At 35.6% G+C, this 25,519-nt stretch overlaps 1 protein-coding gene across 2 annotated transcripts in view; it reads left to right on the forward strand.

Moving 5' to 3' along the window:
• Window positions 1-22,312, forward strand: part of LOC106869883 (tyrosine-protein kinase fynb) — a 58,791-nt gene extending 36,479 nt beyond the window's left edge. For both annotated transcript variants that reach the window (XM_089340694.1, XM_089340695.1), the window contains exons 3-11: window positions 1,257-1,368; window positions 2,566-2,664; window positions 4,007-4,110; window positions 6,110-6,253; window positions 9,891-10,055; window positions 10,884-11,143; window positions 12,592-12,745; window positions 15,674-15,805; window positions 17,264-22,312. In XM_089340694.1, coding sequence (XP_089196820.1) covers window positions 1,257-1,368; window positions 2,566-2,664; window positions 4,007-4,110; window positions 6,110-6,253; window positions 9,891-10,055; window positions 10,884-11,143; window positions 12,592-12,745; window positions 15,674-15,805; window positions 17,264-17,475 — 1,382 coding nt within the window. In that variant the 3' untranslated portion in view covers window positions 17,476-22,312. The remainder of the gene's footprint in view (window positions 1-1,256; window positions 1,369-2,565; window positions 2,665-4,006; window positions 4,111-6,109; window positions 6,254-9,890; window positions 10,056-10,883; window positions 11,144-12,591; window positions 12,746-15,673; window positions 15,806-17,263) is intronic.
• The last annotated feature ends 3,207 nt before the right edge of the window (window positions 22,313-25,519 follow it).

A 25,519-nucleotide genomic window follows, 5' to 3' on the forward strand; every position in this document is an offset into this window, starting at 1 on the left:
AACAGAACAATTAAACAAAAGATTCAATGGGCACAGATATGACGTCAGGCGCAATAAGAGTAGCTCGACAAAACTTGCCCAACATTTTGCATCAAACGGCTGCAATTTTGAAAAAACTTGAAAGTGCATATTCTCAGAAAATATTCTGAATCTGCTACACTTTCAGAATTCAAAATGCATGAGGAGAATTATGTTTGCAGGTTATTAGCATCACGCCTTGATGGAATGAATAAAATGGCAGACGTTCATTATATTTACACAAAACTGTTTGATTAAATATTCTTCTTTTTTCTTGCCTTTTCGTTTTTTTTCTTTCTTTTTCTTTTTACCAGTTACTCTTTTACTCTTTTACTTGTTTCAATCATTTGACTGCGGCCATGCTGGAGCACCGCCTTTAGTCGAGAAAATCGACCCCAGGACTTATTCTTTGTAAGCCTAGTACTTATTCTATCGGTCTCTTTTTGCCGAACCGCTAAGTTACGGCGAAGTAACCACACCAGCATCGGTTGTCAAGACACACAAGCACACATATATATATACATATATACGACGGGCTTCTTTCAGTTTCCGTCTACCAAATCCACTCACAAGGCTTTGGTCGGCCCGAGGCTATAATAGAAGACACTTGCCCAAGGTGCCACGCAGTGGGACTGAACCCGGAACCATGTGGTTGGTAAGCAGGCTACTTACCACGCAGCCACTCCTGCACCTAGTTGTAAACTTGAAATTTGAAAACTGATGATGTCATTCCATCACTTTTCATTTTGAACTCCGCAAAGTCACGCTAGCTGTCTAAATATCGTTCAACCAATAAAATATGTATTGCAATCGCATCGTGCTCTTCGTATTGTTTATTTCCCTTTGTGAAGAGTTACATTAATCGTTTTGAAATATTATTATTATTCAGTAGTTTTATTTTTATAACGTGCTTTCACTTCACTACCGAGTGCAGCTCTGTGTGCCTTGGCTATATGCTATGGTGTTCTTATGGTTACTGTATTGAAAGTGTTTTGCGTAGGATGTGTGCAGTGCCCAGTAGTGCAATTTTCTGTATGCCTATATATATTTGTAAGTCCTGGTGTTTTTGTTATGTATTTGTCTGAATATTTTTTATTATACCTAAGGCACCTACTATAATAGGAATTGTTTCTGTTTTTAGATTCCACATTCGAGTTACCTCTATTTCCAGTATTATTATTATTATTATTATTATTATTATTATTATTATTATTATTATTATCATTATTATCCGACAGAGACTACAAATAATGCGGGAGGTGAAGTCCTCATTGGACTCTACGACTACACAGGACGAAACAATGAACTCAGTTTCCAGAAGAACGACAAGATGACCATGATCGACAAAAGGTAAATCTCTTATTTGTCTCGAACTTTCATCAATTAAAATAACGATATGGCAACACTCAAAGAGAAGGGGCAAAGTGGAAGCAGTTGAGGAAGTGGCCAAGGAAACTCTTAACAATGGCTTAGAAGCCGAGGACTCCTAGTTAAGCTCGAAGGTGTTCTGATTGCGAGAGAAGATAAAATTAAATCAATCCTTTGACCCCTTGAACTACAAAATATACACAGACATTGGAGTAGATTTTGAAACGTAGACTACATATTATGTTCAGTTTGTAGAAGCTAGGCAGAAACAAATAATTATCTTGCTTCTAACTGTCCAATTTAAACCAAAACTTGCTATATAAACAATCATGACATACTTGCTTGGTTTATACCATTTCCTCTACTTCTCCCCATGAAAGAGATCGCGTTGCATGCGCCTGCGAAGGTTGCTTCCATTTGACCCTTAGAAATCACAAGGAAAACCTCCACAGCTACGGCAAGGTTTCAATACATTATCTTCTTTCCTATGACGTCTCAGTAATAGCTTTTAACAGAGAGCGACGTATGGTTCCATCACATAATATTTCCATGTATGTCCTCTTAATTAAAAATGGTTCATGCCAAAGGTCCTCTTATTTCAAAATAGACCTGCAAACGATTGGGATTAATCTGCACCATTTGAAACACTTACCTTAAACGAATTCTGTACACAAACGTTGTTGTTGTTGTTGTTTTCGTCGTCGTCGTCGTTGTTGTTAAATGTGTTGTATGTAAAACTACACGTAAGGTCACCAGAGGTTGGTTTTACAGGAATCTAAAAGATGAAAAATATGAGGATCTTTTATATATATTTTAAAGATTTAGAAAGGCCCTTCATACTGATGATCATAATTCAGCTCCATAATAGTATTCTCCAAATATAGTTCAGTACCATACTCTCATAATCTAGCGCAAAACTATTATACTTCAGCACCATAATATTTTAGTTCAGTACTATACTAACATAGCTCAATGCCATACTACCATAGTTTAGTATCATACTTACTCAGTTCAGTGCTATACTATCATAGTTCAGTTTTATCACTCCTCGCGCCAATCAAAAGTATAACGTTTCGGACTTAAGCCCTTCACCGTAAAGCTGGTGTTAGTCAGAAACCAAACTTAATGACTTTTGACTCCTAAGAGCTAACGACTGTTTTTTTTTTCTTTGCAATCCAGCGACGCGGAATGGTGGTATGTACGCCACAATACGACAGGGGAAGAAGGATTTGTTCCTTACAATTATATTACCATCGCCGACTCCTTGGAAACCAAACCGTAAGTCAAAACAGTTTTATATTTTCTATTTCGTTTACATGGTTGTTTTGTTTGTTTGTTTTTTGTGGGGGTTATTATGGCGGAAAGAAAGTTAGCTTTGATCCAGAGAAAAGAAATGGAACGATCTAAAGAATGAAAATGTGATGATTTAGAGTGAAAACTGTAGGTTATCCAGTGTAATGAGATGGAGGGAACAGGAGTAAGAGGGAATGATCAAGAATATGGATCTGGAGTGGCATAGAGTAAGGGGAAGAGTGATCCGGAATGAAATGGGGATATCTAGAGCGATCCAGAGATATGAAGTAAGAAGAAGGGGTAATCTGGAAGATGAAAATGGAAAAATCCTGAGAAAAGGGATAGAAATATCTGGAACATGGGAAGGGAGAAATCGAAAGTAAACATATTAGGATGCCCAAGATAGGATGATTTAAAATTAGGGATCAGGGCATGAAGAGGTTCGGGGATAAGAAATTTAGCATCTAGAATAAAGAGATAAGGAAGAGATCCAGAATATGGAAATGAAGTGGCCTAGAGTAGGGTGAAGGGAAATCCAAAGAGAAATTGAGGGATTTAGACCAAAGAAATTAGGAGATCCAGGATATGGAAATAGAAAGATCCAGAATGAGGAGGTAGAAAATCCAAACTAAGGTGGTAGGAGGGTCGTGGAGTAAGGAGATCCATAGTAGGGAAATTAGAAATCTCGAAAAGAGAATTGAAAAGTCCAGAGGAAGGAATTGGAAGAACCAAATTAGCAAATTGGATGATTCAGAGTAAGGAAATGGAGAGACCCAAAGTAGAAAGGAGGGGGAGGGAGAAGGAGGGGAGGATGGGGGAGGGGAGGAACTGAGGGAAAGGATGGGATGGGATGAGGGGATGTGAGGAGGGGGAGGAAGATGGAATGGGGAGGAGGAAGATGGAATGGGGAGGAAGAAGAGGGGAGGAAAGGAGGAGGAAGAGGGGGAGGAAAAGGAGGAGGAGGAAAGGGAGGAAAAAGAGGAGGAGGAGAGGGACGGAGGAGGAGAAGGACGGGGGAGAGGAAGGAGGACAAAGGAAGAGAAGCAAGAAGGAAGGAGAAGGGAGGAGGAAGGAGAAGGAGAAGGAGGAAGGAGAAGGAGAAGGAGGAAGGAGAAGGTAGGAAGAAGGAGGAGGAGGAGGAGGAGGAGGAGGAGGAGGAGGAGGAGGAGGAGGAGGAGGAGGAGGAGACGGGCCGTGGCCCTTTGCTATTTACAAATATTATTTTTATTCGGTTTCCGTTCGTTTTTGCATTTTTCATCTCACTCACTCTTTCTTTCTCTCTTTTTCTCGCTGTCTGTCTATCCATCTCTTTGTTTCTATTGGACAGATGGTACTTCGGTACCATAAACCGTAAGGAGGCCGAAATGCTATTATTAGCAAAAGAGACTACATCAGGCATGTTCTTGATAAGACAAAGAGACAAGGAGCAAGGTAAGTTCGTTATTCTGTTATTCTACTTTTTTATTCGTTTTTATTATTCTATTCTAGTCTATTCTATTCTATTGTTTTCTGTTGACCAAACCTAAGCGAATATATCTGTCTTCATTTATCACAGCTGTTTTGTTTTTCCAAAAAAAAACATCATGTGGATCTTTTTGGTTTGACGGGCAACACTTGTTTTCTTAACGAAACACTTTCAAACTTGGGATACTGGTAGAATGTGTCATATAAAACAACTTTTTCTCTTAGCCTTCTTAACAAAAATTAGTTCTTAATAAGTTATTTCATGTTAAAGTTGTCGTATTTCTGTAATTTCAACCAATCACTGACGTCTATTCAGCTGAATACAGTTACAACCGTTAGAAATGTTGTTTACATTCTTACGGCAGTAATTGTTTTCACCTTAATAGACGTCAGTGATTGGTTGAAATTACCGAAATACGACAACTTTTTAGATGAAATAACTTCGAATACAAAATTTTTTATCTGTTCTATAATACAAAATATACAAGTATACGAAGTTTGAAAGTGTTTCGGTACCAAAAGCACTACATAAAACATAAATGAAAAATGTTGCCCGTCAAACCAAAAAGATCCCATCATGTTAAATAAAATAGTGGTAAATGGATAACAGGACATGAGGGGGAAATACGTCTCACTCCGAGACTCCAAATTGTCCTGAGCATTGTGGATGGTCGCTGGGGCGTGCTTTTGCGGTCCATGCAGAATCTTTGACAGATCGCCAACCGGTGTTATTACGGATCAATCATCCTGGATTGATGGTGAATGAATCGGTAATAAAAGCGGATAGATGTACTCTCTTGTACCTATTTACAGTTAGGCAGACTGAGCAATTTGAGAGAAAATGATGCGAACCACCGATCTTTTGTTGTTGTCAACCTCCAGATCAATCTTGATCGTACTATCTTTTTGTATACTTAACATGACTTTATATAGCGTGTTCTTCTTCTGAAACAGTTAAAAGATTGGAAGGAATTAGGTTATTATTTCTAGCATATCAGGTAACCGTGTGGTGGGGCCCTCATTAGATCTTCAATTTCTCTTCCTTCCATCCGGTCATCCAATTTCATCAGTCTACCCAATCAGCTATTTTAACGGCTTGCGATATTACTGTTAGGGAAGGCGCGTGGTCTAGTGGTTAGAATGTCACACTCACGATTGCAAGACCGTACTTTCGATCCCTGGACGAGGTGATGCATTGTGTTCTCACGTTGCTTTGCAACCACTACAATTTGATGGAGGGAGTGACCTAATGTAAAGCGCAAACATTTGATTCTCAACCATTTTTGCCTATTGACCCCTTTGATTTCTATTTTACTCGGGGGTGGCGACTCTCATCGGCATTCGATGTCTAAAAACACATTTATTATATATTTATAATTAAATATTATTAGGAATTGTATAAAAATGCTTAAATATTTTGTTTTGTAGAAATATAATCAGATTGTTGCAGAATAATTTTTAACAAGATTTTATAGGGATCCCCGAGGGCCATATGAATCCCGGTTGAGACCCATTACTCTAAACAAGTGGTTCCCAAACTTTTGGGGGCTGCTGCCCCCTTGGCACTAAGGCCTTATTCCTAGATCCCACTCACCACCGTCTCATGGTTGTTCAACAAGAAATTTCAGAACCCTCATCTGTCGTCTACGACATGAAAAAGTTTGCCAGTAATCAATGAAATTGGTAGAGCATCGCCAAAACTAGTTTGTGCTATTTACTCGCTCTTATTGACGTTTCTGAATTCGATTCAAACTGATATTTAACTTTGCTCTAAGCTGGCAGAATCGTTAGCGCGTCGGACAAAACACTTAATGGCACTTACATTTGTTGTTGTCTATTTATAAAACATTTTTATTGCCACCAGCAAAATTCTTTTTTTTTTAGTTTTCTTCCATTTCTTCTTCAAACAAATAGTAATAATAATAATAATAAATGACTTATACGTTCCATCTTTGATTATTTCCAGGTAGTTTTGCTCTGTCTATTGTCAGTAAAGAGGTTAACGATAACTTTGTTAAACATTACAAAATTATGAGCAGGAACGAACGATTCTGGATCAACGAACGAAGAGTTTTTGACTCTCTTGAAGGTCTTATTAAACATTATTCAGGTAAGGAGATGTCTAAAATATAATAATAATAATAATAATAATAATAATAATAATAATAATAATAATAATAATAATAATAATAATAATGGGCACTGCACACATCCTACGCAAAACACTTTCAATACAGTAACCATAAGAGCATCACAGCAAACTACAGCACATACCCAAGGCACACAGAGCTGCGCACGGTAGTGAAGTGAAAGCACGTTATAAAAATAAAACTACTGAACAATAATAATAATAATGATAATAATAATAACAGCAACAACAACAACAACAACAGCAACAGCAACAATAATAATGATAATTTTCAAGGGGGCAGTCTGTCGCCTCTCCTATTTGTTTTCTGCATACTGCCACTAACTAGCGTTTTAAGAGAGATGCGTGTGGGGTACATGCTAGGCAGGGTGAAAGTAAACAACCTGTGGTTTATGGATGACCTAAAACTATTCGCTAAGACCGAGAAAGAAATTGAGAGTTTGACGGTAACTGTGCCGATGATTAGCAAAGATATTGGCATGGAATTTGGGATCGAGAAATGTGATGTAATGATTCTCAAAAGAGGGAAAATCAGTAAAAGCCATGGGATCAAGCTGGAAAGTGGTGAAACTATAAAGGAAGTCGGAGAGGAAGGATATAAGTACCTGGTTATCATCGAAAGAGATAAGATGAATGAACACAAGATGAAAGAAATGTGCAGGAAAGAGCTTTTGAGAAGAACTCGGCTTGCGCTCCAATCAAAGCTAAATGGCCGCTATAAGATTAGAGCAATTAACAGGTGGGCTGTTACTTTGATGAGATATGGGACAGGAATAGTACCTTGGAAGAAGCATGAATTACAAGTGATAGCCCGGAGAACACGTAAATTAGTGACAATAAACAAGGAACAAAACCCCAAGAGTGATGTGTCAAGGTTTATGTAAAGAGGAAAGGAGAACGGGGATTAGTGTGTTGTGAAGGTTGTGTATGGTAAGAGGAGAATAGCCTGGCTTGGTATGTCAAGGGTAGTAAAGAAGAAATGATTGAAGCAGTGAAAATGCAAGGAACCTTAAAAATGAACGAAGCTGTAGATCCAACACAATTTAAGAAAGACCAGAGAGAGCAGATGAAGAAAATTTGGCAGGACACGAAAATGCTCAGTCAGTTCTTGAAGAATAAAGATGAGATTGATAGGAAAAGAACATTGCAATGACTGCAGAAAGGAGACTTAAAAGGGCCCACTAAGGCATTGGTGTGCAGCCCTCAAGAACAAGCTTTCAGAACAAACTATTCCAAATATCACATTGATAAAAGCACTCACTAGCTACAGTGTAGGATGTGCTCTGCGAAGGGAGAAAGTATAAGGCATATTGTTAGTGAGGGCTGTAAGCTCGCACAACGTGAATACAAAAGGAGATACGACAATGTGGCCAGATATGTCCACTGGCTGTTTTGCGGTAAAGCAAACCTCGAGATAGCCGAACAATGGTATGTATACAAGCCAGAGGGAGTAATGGAAAACGAACATTACAAAATACTCGGGATTTTAACATGCATTGCGACAAAGTATTGAGGCGAGACGACCAGATATCGTGATCATCCATAAAGATGAAAAAGAACCAAAGAAAATAGATGCTGCAATGCCGGACGATTCGAGGGTGATATGTAAGGAAACAGAAGAGATTGAGAAATACCAGCCACTGCGGAGCGAAATAGGAAAGTTATGGGACATGAGGTAAGTAATTGGAGCATTAGGAGCAGTTTCCAAGGAGGAGGTGGAGGAGGAGGAGGAGGAGGAGGAGGAGGAGGAGGAGGAGGAGGAGGAGGAGGAGGAGGAGGAGGAGGAGGAGGAGGAATATGATAATGAAAAACGAGAAAAATAACAAGGCAATTTTTTTACTGTTAGTGTTTCTATTTTTTAAAGGGCAGCTTGTTTATAGGATATTTCTTTAAAATATTTTCCAATTTACCAATCAAATATGAAACGAGATGATTTTTACTTTGTGCATTTGAGACAAAGCAATGGAGTCCTGAATATGTTCTGAAGAATAATTCTATTTGGTAACCTCATTATGTAACTGAATAATTGTATGTGTACATATATAGATATACACATATATGTATGTAAAGCGTATGTGAAGTGTATACAATGTGTATGCACCTTCAAAAACCAGAATCAATGATGTAACTAAAAGTGAATTATGAAACAGTTATAAACACGTGGAATTAAATCTTGTTTGCTTTTCATTTCTCCTGAAGTTTAACTGATTACTATTATACACTCCACACTGGTGTTTTTCCTGGATTTTCAGGCACGTTATCATGCTAGATTGCATTCTCATATATATATATATGTGTGTGTGTGTGTGTGTGTGTGTGTGTGTGTGTGTGTGTGTGTGCGTAGGAGTGGCTGTGTGGTAAGTAGCTTGCTTACGAACCACATGGTCCCGGGTTCAGTCCCACTGCGTGGCAACTTGGGCAAGTGTCTTCTACAATAGCCTCGGGCCGACCAAAGCCTTGAGTGGATTTGGTAGACGGAAACTGAAAGAAGCCCGTCGTATATATATAATGTGTGTGTGTGTGTGTGTGTGTGTGTGTGTGTGTGTGTGTGTGTGTGTGTGTGTGTGTGTGTGTGTGTTTGTGTTTGTGTGTCTGTGTTTGTCCCCCAGCATCGCTTGATAACAGATGCTAGTGTATTTACGTCCCCGTAACTTAGCGGTTCGGCAAAAGAGACTGATAGAATAAGTACTAGGCTTACAAAGAATAAGTCCTGGGGTCGATTTGCTCGACTAAAAGGTGGTGCTCCAGCATGGCCGCAGTCAAATAACTGAAACAAGTAAAAGAGTAAACGATATATATATATATGCATGCCTGTATGTATGTATGTATGGGTAGGTAGGTAGGTAGGTAGGTAGGTGTGCAATTGTGTGTACAGCTGAAAGATAAAGGTGCTGAATATGTTATTTAGAATACATATTTGTAGATATGTTATTAATTATTTGCATTGTCATTATTTAGTTTCGTAAGCACAAAACACGAATAGTAATATAAAATGATATTCATAAATAATATTTGGAAACAGGCGAGTTGGATTTAATCCATTGCAACCATCATCCCTATACATGCCATTAACATTGTGCCTGCGTATGTTACGAATCCAAGTTCAATTACCTCCCTTTACATCTTTTAGTACAAATAATGCAAGAGCTAATATAACAAATACAGGTTGCTGCAGTTGTTTAATTCCTGATTAGTCATGGTTGAGTAGACCTATAATCAAAGGCGTTTCAGCCGTGACCATCAATTTCTTTTTGTTTTGTTTTGTATTTTGGTGTTTTTCTTTTTTTTTTGTGGTATATCTAGGACTACTTCATACAACGTTTTCTTTTCATATTTAAGGAAAAACTGAAGGTAAGCTTGGCTGCTATTTCTAGCAAGGTGTAACTTCTTTGAGGGACCCCTTTGTTTCGCTAATCATGTACCAATAATATACTACGGGTTAATTCAATCAAATTTTCCACCCTCCTGAACCTTAAATCCTTCTATAAATTGATCAGTACATTGATTTTTATTTGTTCGTATTTGGGGTTTTTTTAATTTTCTCTTCTATTTCTAATTTTTTTCTTCTTTTCTCTTCATATTTTTCAAAAAACAAAAGCATCATCGGATGGAATATTCCAGTCATTGACAACCCCATGTGTGAAAAGTAAACCCGTCCTTTCGGATTTGTCCAAGGAGTTGCGTGATCAATGGGAAATACCTCGAGAAGATATACAACTTCTCGGTGTACTTGGTAGCGGACAGTTTGGTGAGGTACGAAAAGGTAAGTGTAAAAGCAATACAAGGCAACAACAACATCAACAACAACACAAAAAATAATAATAATAATGATGATAATAATAGTAACAACTGAGCCCCACCTGCGAGATCATGTTGGGCTCCACCTGCGAGGTCATGCTCTGGGCCCCACCTGCGAGGTCATGCGCAGTTTATCTTGATATGAGATCACCATGTCGCGCACATATGGTTGTGATGCATGTGCCTGGTGTACCCTTATCAGATGGGTAGTCATGATGGGTATACTGGGCTTCATATATTTTACCCCAGTGTCACTTTGATGGCATGCACTGCTTTCTCACTCAATAATAATAATAATAATAATAATAATAATAATAACAACAACAACGTATATTCCTTGTGCATTCCAAAACCGAGTTACCGATTTTGACGTATGGGGTATCAAAAGATTCAGTACTATTTCGGCTACAAATTAAACTTAATTTCCATTATAGTCTTTTCCATAAATCAACTATCGTAAACATTTTATACGACGACGTCACATTTTCTATGTGTGTGTACCTTAAAAGACATCAATCATCACGACACACACCTTCACTCACTCCATCACTCTCTTTCTCTTTCTCTCTCTCACACACACGCGCACACACACACACACACGTCTATTTCATATACACCTACGAATATCTTTCACCTTCTTTCTCTCTGTCCTTTTCGCTTTCTTTTCTTTCAATTTCTACTCTCTTCAAATAAATTGTTACGGAATATATATATATATATATATATATATATCAACTTTTTTGTATGTGCGTATAATGTTATGATTTTAATCTGTTCTTTCATTATTCCCAAGGTCTCTGGAAAAACAGTATCACAGTTGCAGTGAAAACCTTAAAACCCGGTTCAATGTCAGCCGACAGCTTTCTAGAAGAGTCCAAAATAATGAAAAGATGCAAACACAAGAACCTAGTCCTCCTCTATGCCGTGTGTTCAGTGGGCGAGCCCATTCTCATTGTCACTGAATTTATGTGCAACGGAAGTCTGCTGTCTTACTTGCGTTCACCTACAGGGGAAGCGTTAAGCTTTGAAGAACTTATACATATGGCAGCCCAGGTGAGTAGAGCGCGAAGGAAGGGAGGTCGTATGCGTGAATATATGTATACACATACACTCAAACGTCCACATACCCACATACACGCACATACACATATGTGTACACACATACATATGTATGTATATATATGTGTGCATATATATATGCATATATATGCATATATGTATGTTTATATGTATATATGCATGTATGTATGTTAGTATATATGTATAACTCTCTCTCTCTCTCTCTCTCTCGCTCTCTGTATCTATGTCTATATATACATATTATTTATATAGATAGGGTGATAAATTGAATATCAATTTAATTTAAAACCCAGTGGCCTAGCATATAAAAAAATCTGAAAATTCAGAAAAAATTATACTACACGTGTATAAGGGATGACCACTAGGTGGACATCCAATATGCTAGAAAGAGGTCATCAACGACCCAACCACAAAGAAAAATAATGTTCTCCAGAACAGAACAAAATGAGAAATATACAGAATAAAGAATTATCTATGGACTGCAGTTTCGAACATTAACGTTTTACTTACGTAACAACATCCGTGTTCTCATCAGCATTCTGTATATATCTCATTTTGTCCTGTTCTGGTGTTTTTGCGAAATTTTTCTGGAGAACATTATTTTTCTTTGTGGTTAGGTCGTTGATGACCTCTTTCTAGCATATTGGATGTCCACCTAGTGGTCATCCCTTATACACGTGTAGTAAATTCTATATATACATATATAGACACGAACATGTATCTTTATATAGAGAAATGTATATTGTATATGCGCATGTGTATGTGTAAGTACATACATCAAATGTTCTCTGTGTGCGTACAAGTATACATGTGTATGAATGCATACATGTATGTTTGTATAAAACCTCTCACTCTCTCTCTCTCATTCTCTCTCTCCCTATCTCTCTATCTATCTCTATTTCTATATATACATATATACATACACATATATATATATATATATATATATATATATATATATATATATATATATATATACACATATATTTATGTTTATATATTGATATATATATATATATAGTGTGTATGTGTGTAAGTATATATACTACATATGTGTGTGTTAGTATATATACATATGTGTGTGTAAGTATATATACATATGTGTATGAGTGTATATATGTTTGTATTTATGTATATACGTATGCGTGCATATTAGTGCGTGTTTAATGTACAAATTGAGAGGTTTTATATAACATATTTAATTGCATATATTCTATGTATTTTATTTCATATTACGCAATGTTTATATTTTGAAAAATGTACATCACGAACATGTTTCTATTATTTTCTTTGTAGTGGTTTATGTTACTCTTTTTAAAGAACCCATAAATAGACAAAAATACGTATTTAATTAAATCTAAAGTTATTTTATGCAATATCCTCTTTAAACTTCCTTTATACTTCTTTTCTGTTATACACAGATTGCATCCGGGATGTCCTACCTTGAGCATAACAACCTCATACATCGTGATTTAGCTGCTAGAAATATTCTTGTTGGTGAAGAGCACGTGGTGAAAATTGCTGATTTTGGGTTAGCCAGATTGATTGTGGATGACGAATATAATTCCCAGCAAGGTCAGATATAGCAGTTATATATATATATATTGGAAGGTTTGGAGGTGATGTATAGGAACTATATATTAGAAAAAATAATAATCAGGTACTCAGATGTCTGGATGGTTGTATATTTACAGATTTTTATTCATATGTCACATGTTTTATAAATTAGCGCTTTCACCTAGTCTTGTAGGCTTATCAAATTTGATAAGCCTACAAGACTAGGTGAAAGCGCTAATTTATAAAACATGTGACATATGAATAAAAATCTGTAAATATACAACCATCCAGACATCTGAGTACCTGATTATTATTTTTTCTAATATATATATATATATATATATATACAGAGAGAGAGAGAGAGAGAGAGAGAGAGAGAGAGAGAGAGAGAGATCAAAACAGTTTGATTCAGACTCCTTTGAGTTTCATGTGTGTGGCTAGTCAATGACCGAAGACTAGCTATACGCTTGAAACTCAGAGTACCAAGGAGTCTGAATCAAACTGTTTTGATCTATACATGTAACTGTGTTCAGTGCCCTTCTTTCTTTTGTCTACTCACTCGTATGTAAGTATATTCACACACACACACACACACACACACACATATATATATATATATATATATATATATATGAATATATATATATACTCTTGTACTGTTTACTCTTTTACTTGTTTCAGTCATTTGACTGCGGCCATGCTGGAGCACCGCCTTTAGTCGAGCAAATCGACCCCAGGACTTATTCTTTGTAAGCCTAGTACTTATTCTATCAGTCTCTTTTGCCGAACCGCTAAGTTACGGGGACGTAAACACACCAGCATCGGTTGCGATGTTGGGGGACAAACACAGACACGCAAACACACACACATATATATACATATATACGACGGGCTTCTTTCAGTTTCCGTCTACCAAATCCACTCAGAAGGCTTTGGTCAGCCCGAGGCTATAGTAGAAGACACTTGCCCAAGGTGCCACGCAGTGAGACTGAACCCAGGACCATGTGGTTCATAGGCAAGCTACTTACCACACAGCCACTCCTACGCCTATATATATATATATATATATATATATATATATATATATATATATATATATATATATATATATATATATATATATATATATATATATATATATATATATATATATATATATATATATATATATATATATATATATATATATATATATATATATATATATATATATATATATATATATATATATATATATATATATATATATATATAATTATTACAAATTAAAAGGGTAAAGGTTTATCAATTTATTAATTTATTAATAAATCAACAATTAATAATTTTTACCAAGCCCTTCGGTATGTAAGCACCATTATCGGTGGAGAACTTATTTAAAAGTTCATATACATTTATAAACATAATTAAGGGATCAGCAAATATTTGCTTCACCATATACCGAAGTTCAGAAATAGCAGCTAAAAAAGCTGAGACTCCAACAGATGGTGAAGCAAATATTTGCTGATCCCTTAATTATGTTTATAAATGTATATGAACTTTTAAATAAGTTCTCCACCGATAATGGTGCTTACATACCGAAGGGCTTGGTAAAAATTATTAATTGTTGATTTATTAATAAATTAATAAATTGATAAACCTTTACCGTTTTAATTTGTAATAATTATTCACTCCCTGTTAGTAAACGCAGATTCTCTGCGGTATTGCTTGTCGCGCACATGGTAATTTCTTGAAGGAAGGATAGTGGGCTGGCTGGCCGAGGTAGATTCGGTTATGCTTTCAGGTTTGTGTCGATGTAGAATGTTCACTCGTTCATGCATGCACAGTTTGCTAGCATGGTCGAATTTACTACTGGAATATCGTATTGATGAAGGAAATTGAGTATTTATCACTCATAATCCAGAAACGCGTCTACGATTAACTTCGGAATGGTTAGTTTTCATTGTTTTTTTCTTCTTGTTTTTGCCTTTGTGAGTTACAAGTAATGCTATCTGTTGGAGTCTCAGCTTTTTTAGCTGCTATTTTTGAACTTCGGTATATGGTGAAGCAAATTATGTGTATGTATTGCTATGAATTAAATTAATGAATTCAACGGGATACACCGTCTGCAAGTAGTTGGGTTCAGCATATTATCCTCCATTTTCTAATTGTTACACAAATTTTGGGTAAAACCTCCACTTTTACCCGCTCCCATTGATTGCACCTAGGATAGCACCAATGTAGCAATAATTGGGTACCCTCCCAGCAGTATACTGGATAGATACTATCCCTTAGTGGGTTGAACCCTCAACCCCTAACTCTCTCACGTTATATATATATATATATATATATATATATATATATATATATATATATATATATATATTCACTCATACATACATACATATCTTATATACTTGTTTCAGTCGTTAGCCTGTGGCCTTACTGGAGCACCACCTTGAAACATTTTAGTCGAATGAATCGACTCCAATACTTTTTTTAAAGTCTGGCAGTTATTATATCGATCTGTTTTGTCGAACTCCCTACGTTACGGGAACATAAACATCAACTCCGATTGTCAAGCAGTGGTCAAGCAGTGGTTGTGGACAAACACAGACACAAAGACAACCCATATATCAGGCTATGCCCCCAGATGCTGGAGGGCGCTTGCCTTCCTTGTCAGTCCTAAGATAAATGCTTTATCTTGGCTAAGAGTTGTTTTTACTCTTATTTCTAGCGATGCTGGTGCTAACTAGTACCCTTTGTCACTTTAGGGACTTCTATAGTTCTGCCTTTCGGCATCATCCGTGTTACTGCGCTTTTGTTGCTGGATCTACGCCAGGAATTGCTAGGTGCACATTGGTATCAATCATTTAATATTTATGTGTGTGTGTGTGAGTGAGTGTATCTGTGTGTGTGTATGTGTGTGTGTATTATATATCCCTTATGTATGCTTTTGTACCGTTGTAGGCAGTAAATTCCCTGTGAAGTGGACAGCACCTGAAGCTATAATGAAGTCAGTATTTACGACAAAATCTGACGTCTGGTCATTTGGCATTCTGATGATGGAAATACTGACGTATGGAGGCGTTCCATACCCTGGTGAGTAAAAGAAAGAAAGAAAGGGAGGAAGAAAGGAAGGAAGGAAGAATGAAAGAAAGAAACGGTGGGAGGGAGGGAGGTAGGAAAGAAAGAAAGAAAGGGAGGAAGGAAGAAAGGAAGGAAGAAAGGAAGGAAGGAAGAATGAAAGAAACGGTGGGTGGGAGGGAGGGAGGAAAGAAAGGGAGGAAGAAAGGAAGAATGAAAGAAAGAAAGAAACGGTGGGTGGGAGGGAGGAAAGAAAGGAAGAAAGGAAGAATGAAAGAAAGAAACGGTGGGTGGGAGGGAGGGAAGGAGGGAGGAAAGAAAGGAAGAAAGGAAGGAAGAAAGAAACGGTGGGAGGGAGGGAGGAAAGAAAGAAAGAAAGGAAGGAAGGAAGAATGAAAGAAAGAAAGAAAAGGTGGGAGGGAGGGAGGGAGGAAAGAAAGGGAGGAAGGAAGGAAGAATGAAAGAAACGGTGGGAGGGAGGGAGGGAGGAAAGAAAGAAAGAAAGAAAGAAACGGTGGGAGGGAGGAAAGAAAGGAAGGAAGGAAGAATGAAAGAAAGAAAGAAACGGTGGGAGGGAGGGAGGAAAGGAAGGGAGGAAGAAAGAAAGAAATAAAGATGTTTGGTAGAGGTAGAGAATGATGAGTAGAATGAGAGAGTGGGAGGGATGTTGTAGTTAGGGAAAGAGAAAGGGAGGAGAGAAAGAGTGGGAGAAGAAGCGGGAGGGATAAAAGATTGGGAGGGAGGGAGTTAGAGAGGCTGGGAGTAGAGAGAGAGAGAGATGAAAGTGAGAGGGAGGGAGAGAGAGAAAGAGTGAATGAGAGAGACAAAGGGAGAAAGAGATAAGAGAAGCAGAAACAGGTATGATACTATAGCCTACACTTCAACCACTACCACCATTAATTATACACTTTCACTCACACAACTACCACCACCGCCACCACCACCACCACCAGAAACGTTAGCACTCCCGGGCGAAATGCTTAGCGGTATTTCGTCTGTCTTTACGTCCTGAGTTCAAATTCCGCCGAGGTCAACTTTGCCTTTCATCCTTTCGGGGTCGATAAATTAAGTACCAGTTGTATACAGGGGTCGATCTAATCGACTGGCCACCTCCCCAAAAATTTCAGGCCTTGTGCCTAGAGTAGAAAAGAATATCCTTGCCTCCACTGTCATCATTATCACCTCCACCACCACCGCTGCCGCCGCCACTACTACCACCACCAACAACAACAACAATACCAAAAAACATTGCTATCATCATCATCATCATCATCATCATCATCATCATCATCATCATCATTGCCATTGCAGTCATCCTCATCATCACCATCACCATCGCCACCACCACCACCGCTGACGCCATCACCAACAACAACAACAACAACAACACCACCAAAAAAACATAGCTATCATCATTTTCATCACAGCCACTACCAGCACTGTTATCATCTTTTCACTTCTTGCTGCTTTCAGGAATGTCCAATGCTGAGACGATCCAAGCACTACAAAAAGGATATCGTATGAAAGCACCACCAAACTGTCCCAGTTCTCTAAACAGTCTTTTGCAAGGATGCTGGCGACAAAAAGCAGAGATGAGACCGACGTTTGAGTATCTTTGTGATTTCTTTGAGAATTTCTTTGTCTCGGTTGAGAATTCATACAAAGATATACAGGACGAAAACTAAGATATATATATATAATCAATGGGATATAATGTGTGATAGCTCGCAATTCACACAAACGCGGATTACATCCTGAATTATGAAGTCATTTTACACTCATAATGTGCATTATATTTCTGCTTTAGAGATATGCATTGTGCTTAACAGCATTTATCTATTCTTTATACATACATATACATATGTATATATATATATATATATATATATATATATATGTATATATATGTATATATATATATATATATATATATATATATATATATATATAACATAAATAATATATAGATATATGCATATATCCATACATATATGTACATACCTATATCTATATGTATGCATACATGCATATGTGGGTACAGGACATCACAAAAAACGTTAAACACAATGAGAAACGAAAACATAAAAACGAAGAGAGAAAACAAACTTTTTTTTGAACAACGGAAAAAAACAAACAGAGAAACGGGACATGCAACATAAAGAATATTTCCCTTCTTCAGTTGTCCCTGTTCCATCTACTCCGCATATATATATATATATATATATATATATACAGGGCAGGGAATTGTCAATTAGTAATAAAATTAATAATTAACAATTATGCCGGGTAGCTCAGTATGAAAAAACCTTTTCGGTAAAGCCATTTATAACCATAAATATATAGGGATTAGCAGAAAACCTGCTTCTCCAACATACTGAGAATTCAGAAACAGCAGCCAAAGAACTACTGATTCTAAAACTATAAATTTTTCTCTAATTGATAGCGATATTCATGGTACACACAGAACTAAAGACAGTCTTTAGTTCTGTGTGTACCATGAATATCGCTATCAATTAGAGAAAAATTTGTAGTTTTAGAATCAGTAGTTCTTTGGCTGCTGTTTCTGAATTCTCAGGATGTTGGAGAAGCAGGTTTTCTGCTAATCCCTATATATTTATGATTTTATATATATATATATATATATATATATATATATATATATATATATGTAAGTATATATATATATATATATATATATATATATATATATATATATATATATATATATATATATATGTATCTATATATATGTATGTATATATATATATGTGTGTGTGTGCATGTGTATAATATGGTGTGTGAGTGTGTGTGTGTGTGTGTGAAGAAAGGTCTTCTTAAATTAAAATTTATTAACTATGTAAAAAAAATATTAAAAACAGAATGACGGAATCCTTTTGGAAAGATTCAATTGTAATAAACATATACACACACACACACTCATATATATACAGTATTTTTATACAAGCTTAAGGCTTATGGCGATCACCATGCAATGACTAAGGAAAATAGTCTAATAAAGGGACATATAAGCCCTCGACAGAAAAAAAAGCTTTCCTATCCACCTGGGAGTCGAACCCACATCGCTTTGTTAACGCGACTGTGTTACCTTTACACCAACAAATCAGTGTCCCCCTTGTCTTTCAAATTTAAGAACTATATATTCGTTCGTATTTGACTTTTTGTAAACAACCGAAAGCATATAGAAAGTTTGTTTACATAAAAATAAATACAAACAAATATATAGTTCTTAAATTTGATGGAAAGGGGAAGGTTGATTCGCTGGTGTAGAAGTAACACACTTGGTCGTGTTAACAAAGAGATGTGGGTTCGCATTCCACGTGGATAGGAAAGCCTTCTTTTTTTTTGTTGAGGACTTATATGCCCCTTTATTAAACTATTTTCGTAGGAGTGGCTGTGTGGTAAGTAGCTTGCTTACCAACCACATGGTTCCGGGTTCAGTCCCACTGCATGGCACCTTGGGCAAGTGTCTTCTACTATAGCCTCGGGCCGACCAAAGCCTTGTGAGTGGATTTGGTAGACGGAAACTGAAAGAAGCCCGTCGTATATATGTATATATATGTATATGTATATGTGTGTATATGTTTGTGTGTCTGTGTTTGTCCCCCCAACATCGCTTAACAACCAATGGTGGTGTGTTTACGTCCCCGTAACTTAGCGGTTCAGCAAAAGAGACTGATAGAATAAGTACTAGGCTTCCAAAGAATAAGTCCTGGGGTCGATTTGCTTGACTAAAGGTGGTGCTCCAGCATGGCCACAGTCAAATGACTGAAACAAGTAAAAGAGTAAAAAAAAGAGTCATTGCACGGTGATCGCCATGAGCTTTCAGCTTATATAGAAATACTATTATTATTATTTGCAGGATTGTAAATCACAGTGCTGTAATAAAAAACCATTCACACCGAATATATATATATATACATATATAAGGTGATTAAACTCAAAATAAGCAACAAGGATATCCAAAGTTAATACATCAAATATAAAATGCATCAAATATAAAATGGCTTTTTGTATTCCTTCGTTCTACTTGGAGAGTTTAGATGTTGTTATAAAAATATGTCCTTCTGTTTAAATGTAATTTCATTATATTTCTATGTCTTTGTGCAGCTGAGGATTGCTGTGCATTTTATATTTGATGTAATGTTCACATTTCTTAAGTAAATGGAGTTGCATGAAACGATCGTACTGCATTAACTTTGGATATCCTTGTTGCTTATTTTGACTTTAATCACCTTATTTTGAAACGGTATGGATAATACCATACTTAATTCTGGTACCTAAACTTAAGTACCATATTCACCTGAATATATATATATATATATATATATATATATATATATAACCACACACACAACTCTGAGTGTTGTATAAATACCAAGGAATGATTTCTTTTGCTGAAAATTATATACATACATACATACATATGTATAATTGTCAGCAAAAGGACTCATTCCTTGATATTTATACAACACTCAGAGCATAGAATGGTTACTTAAGGCTCATAATTTCATGTTAAGTTTCATGCAGTTACATGCACTCAAGATCAAAGCCATATGTCAATGGATCAAAGAAATGCAGGCTTTGCACAACAGAAAGCGCACATTTTTATTAAAAGAAAATCAAAAACAAGAAAGAAATGGCTCTGGAAGCAGCTTAAATACCAGTAATGAAATATTTAGAACATGCACTTACATGGATAAATATATTCTAAAACAGTGACATAATCTGCCAAACCAGTCTCAACCCTTATTTGACGTCTTTCTTGTCAGATTGACATGCGTGCATTTAAGATTTATAACTTACTTGCATTCACAACAGTAAATATGCATTTTCTTCTTTCCACATGCAATTTCATGTACATATTTTCATCTATGAAAAGGGATATTTTTGTTGATACATCGAGGTGTTGCTTCTTGCAAATATCTAGTCCAAGGGCTTTAATTTGATTTTAAAATATCTATGATATCACATGCATTTATACAATCTCACATATCATCTCCATAGTTTCATTTTTTAATTATTATTATTTCCTCACACACCTTCACTTGTAGCCACATTTGCTGAATGCCAAGCTAACCAAATTTTTGCTTTTCTTTTGGACAATCGGCATGAAATTAAATGAAACTTAAATAACCATCCTATATAAGATCATATATATATATATATATATATATATATATACACACACATACATCGAGAAAGAGAAAACGTAAAGACATAAATATTATATATAATACATGTATATTATGGACTACACGAAATGTATGGAATATCTGTGTATATATAAATACACATTCATCTGTGTAAACATGGATATATATTAAATGTGCACACATATGTATCAATACGCAAGTGCATGAAATATAATCACAATTACAAATATATATATACATGTGTGTATATATATATACGTATATATGTACATACATAAGTAGACACACACACACATATCTGTGGGTGTGCATTGTATCACTAAAGTCTTTTTATATTTTTATATATCCACATATAATCCTAGACAATCCGTGGAATTGAAACACATAACTAGCAAGTACATTCATCAAGATCCAAAGAGGAAATGAATTTCACTGCTCTTTCTCAATATATTTGGAAATGTAAGAACATTTAACATTGTGGATGCCGAACCTCCTATACTAGCACCACCAAAGGGTGTAACCAATGTATACCAGAAAATTCAAAATTCTAACACAACTGCAAGTTCTTACTTATTATTGAAAAAAGGATTTTAAATTTTATGATTTTGTCGTCTCTCTTTCTCTCTCAGTTTATCTTTTTCTTTCTTTCCTTCACTTTTTGTGTGTGTCTCTCTCTCTCCCCTTCTCCCTCTCTACTTCTCTTTACTTCTCTTATTCTTTCGCTCTTTCTTCATATATATATAGAGATATATAGATATACATATACATATACATATATATGTATACACATATATGCATAACATTATATACATATATATATATATACACATAGGTATATATATATATATATATATATATATATATATATATATATATATATATATATATATATATATATATATACACATAGGTATATATAACATTCTATATATAAATATGTATATATATACATATACAAATGTATATATAATATATATATATATGTATATATATATGTATGTATATAGCTTTATATATATATATAAATACACACCAAGAGGTGTTCATTCACTTTTACTACTCCTCCTTACCAGGGTGCTAAAATAAAAAGGAGACAAAATACAGGGAACCCATATATTCAATTACAACTTGTGACGGCGATGCCTCTGCATGGTCATAGCCCAGTTATCGAATACGATGTGAGATATACATGCTTACATATTTGGGTGTATGTGTGAAAGTATGTGTCTTTTGCTCACTGTTTGAACAAGCCTTGAGATGGGAAAACTATGAAGGCACAGTTGAACTGCTTTTTATAATAAACATGACTCCTCCTCCTATACCAGTATTGAATTCTTATATCAGTAAATGATTGTTGTTGTTTTTTATCTTTTGATTATGCTAATATACATTAATACTTGCATGTATGTGTACGCATGTGTGGCTGTACATGTATGCATACGTCTGTGTATATCATCATCCTTATTTAGCATCCGTTGTCCATGTTGGCATGGGTTGGACTCTCTCTCTCTCTCTCTCTCTCTCTCTCTATATATATATATATATATATATATATATATATATATATATATATATGGAGAGAGAGAGAGGGGTTATGAGAGGTAATGGTGTCAGGTAATGCTGAGTAAGTGCTATGGATAGACTATAGTTAAGCTCCAGGTTCGGTGATTATGCGAATAAGGAATGCAACGTAGGTCATATATCAGCGTGTGTATATATAAAAAAATTTTTTCAGAATGAGATAAAAAAAAAAAAAAAAAGGCTGTGAAGATTTTAGAACATTTATAAATAGGTCTTACAGCTGTTTCCAGGATGTTTATTATATCCCTTCATCGGAGACGGTGTGAGAAGATGGTTAAGCAATAGTTAATTTAGATAAGATATGAAATAGAGAGTGAAGTGGAGGAATGAAAATAGATGTGAGACATGCAGGGATATTGGCTCTGTAGATCCATTATTTAGGCAGAATGGTATACATATAAGATTCCAGTACCTTATGAGTAAGTTCCAATGGCATTTAAAATTGGTCATTCCAAGTATAGGGTTTGTACACAGTACTATTGAATCAAGGGTTTTATTTAAAGTGACCTAAAAGTAGGGAATGTATTTGTAAGGTAAAATCGAAAACAGGAAGAGAGGAATAAAGAAAAGAGAAGTAAAAATAGGAAGAGAGGTATAAAGAAAAAAGAAAAACAAGGAGAGAGATAACAAGGGTAAGTGTACCAGTTAGTGGTCAGTCAAGATAATTTGAAAGTAGAAATGGGGAGATGAGGGTGATAGAGAGAGAAAGGTATTAGAGTGTAAAAAGATAGAAGGAACGGGGGTGATAGAGAGAGAGAGGTATAAAGAGTAAAGGAGAGTCAGTTATGTAGTGATGGAGTTTAAGTGATGGGGTAGAGAGGGGAGTAGTAGAATGGAATGAAGAATTTAGGAATATAGATTAGGTGGTCGGACAGGTCAGTGCTTAGTAGTAGAAGAAAGTATATACGTGAAGATGTACACAGATGCATATATTAGACATGTATATATATATTTATATAGATATTTATACATATCAATATCTACATATACAACTCGTATTTATATGTATATGTACACATGCATATCCATATATACGTGCATCTGTGTGTATTATCGCCCCTGTACACGCAGGTATATACACCTTGCATACATACATTCACACATACATACATACATACACGCATACACACACACATACATATACACGCACATATGCATGCACTCATACACACACGAATATAATTAAATGGTTGTGATATTCAAGTATGAGTGAGGAATTAGATAGGGATTAAGAGTTAAAATGTAGATTTATAAGGTTATTGGGTTTACCTAAGGGGTATTGTGGAAATATACTGTATGGTTGTTTAGGCATTTGGATTTGTGGTAGAATTTGAATGTGTGGAAAAAGCGGTGGTTGCCTTGTGAGGGTATTTCATAGACAGGATCTGAAAGAAGATTGTTGTATGTATGTGTATGTATCTGTGTTTGTACTCCCACCATCGCTTGACAACTGATGTTGGTGTGTTTACGCCCCTGTAACTTAACTGTTTAGCAAAACACACTGATAGAATAAATACTAGGCTTACAAAAAATAAATCCTGGGGTCGATTTCTTCAACAAAAGGCAGTGCTCCAGCATGGCCGCAGTCACATTACTGAAACAAGTAAAATAATAAAGACTATGCCGTTTTAATCCCAAGCAGGGTATATATATATATATATATATATATATATATACAAAGAATATATATGCATGTATACACACATATATGTACATACTTACATCTACATGTGTATATAGATGCATATCAAGGTACAGGACATTAGAAAAATGAACTACAGACCACGGAACGAACACATAGGAAAACAGATAGCCACTTGGAATTAATCCTTCGTCAGCTGCCTCTATTCTAACTAGACGTTTCGAAGATAAGTCAGAACGTACTCTAGAATAGTCTCTTATACACACACACACACACACACATATATTGATATAGGTATGTATATATCTTGTCCAAATCTTTGTCATACTGTCCAACCCATGCTTGTATGGAATGATGATGATGATGATGATGATGATGATATAATCTCTATATTCTCTATTTGGTGACTAGAAACAGATTTGGTGACAGATTCTTAATCATCCTCTTTCGATTGTGAGAGAACCACTTAAATAAAGAATAAAATAAACACACCCTGCTTCTTCCGGAAATATTGAGTGCTTCAATTGTGTATTGTAAAGTTTGTTGTCACAAACAAACACAGAAATAGTCATACGTGAAAAAGCATACAAATATATATATATACAGGAACAAACAAGCAGTGATAACAAAGTAAAATAAAAATAAAAGGAAGCTGAACTGAATAGAGAAGACAGTCATGTGACCTGAATGGCTATCGTCTGCTTTTGCAGGCGAAAAGTGTTAAAATGCTTACCCTTTGTCCATTGCTGTTGTATCAAATCTCAGATTAAATTTCAAGAGAAAATAAATGAAAATAAAAGTAAAAAATGAGAGGTTTATTTTTTTGATAATTGAAACTTGAATTTGTTTAAGTTTTGTTTGTTGAGGCAGATTTTTATCAATGTTGCCAAACCTCACTTGTTTCCAGGCAAAATAATACTGCTTTTGTTTTTCTCAAGAGACCAAAAAACACACGACCTCACTTGCATGTTTAACCAAAATATGATGTCAAGTCAAGTGCATATGACTACTACAAACACATATGTGTTTGTGTGTATATATGCATATATGTATATGTGCGTGTATGTATATATATATATATAGCTTCTTCCAGTTTCTATTTACCAAATCCACTCACAATACTTTTGTTTATGGTAGGATACACTTCTTCAAAGTGTTATTGATAATAATAATAATGATAGTAACAATAGTAATAATAATAATAATAATAATAATAATAATAATAATAATAATAATAATAATGGTTTAAAATTTTGCCACAAGGGCAGTCATTTTTGGGTGAGGGGACAAGTCAATTACATTGACCCCGGTGTTTCACTGATACTTAATTTA

Source organism: Octopus bimaculoides, chromosome 23 (assembly GCF_046866305.1).
Source record: "Octopus bimaculoides isolate indiv1 chromosome 23, ASM4686630v1, whole genome shotgun sequence".
Taxonomy (NCBI): domain Eukaryota; kingdom Metazoa; phylum Mollusca; class Cephalopoda; order Octopoda; family Octopodidae; genus Octopus; species Octopus bimaculoides.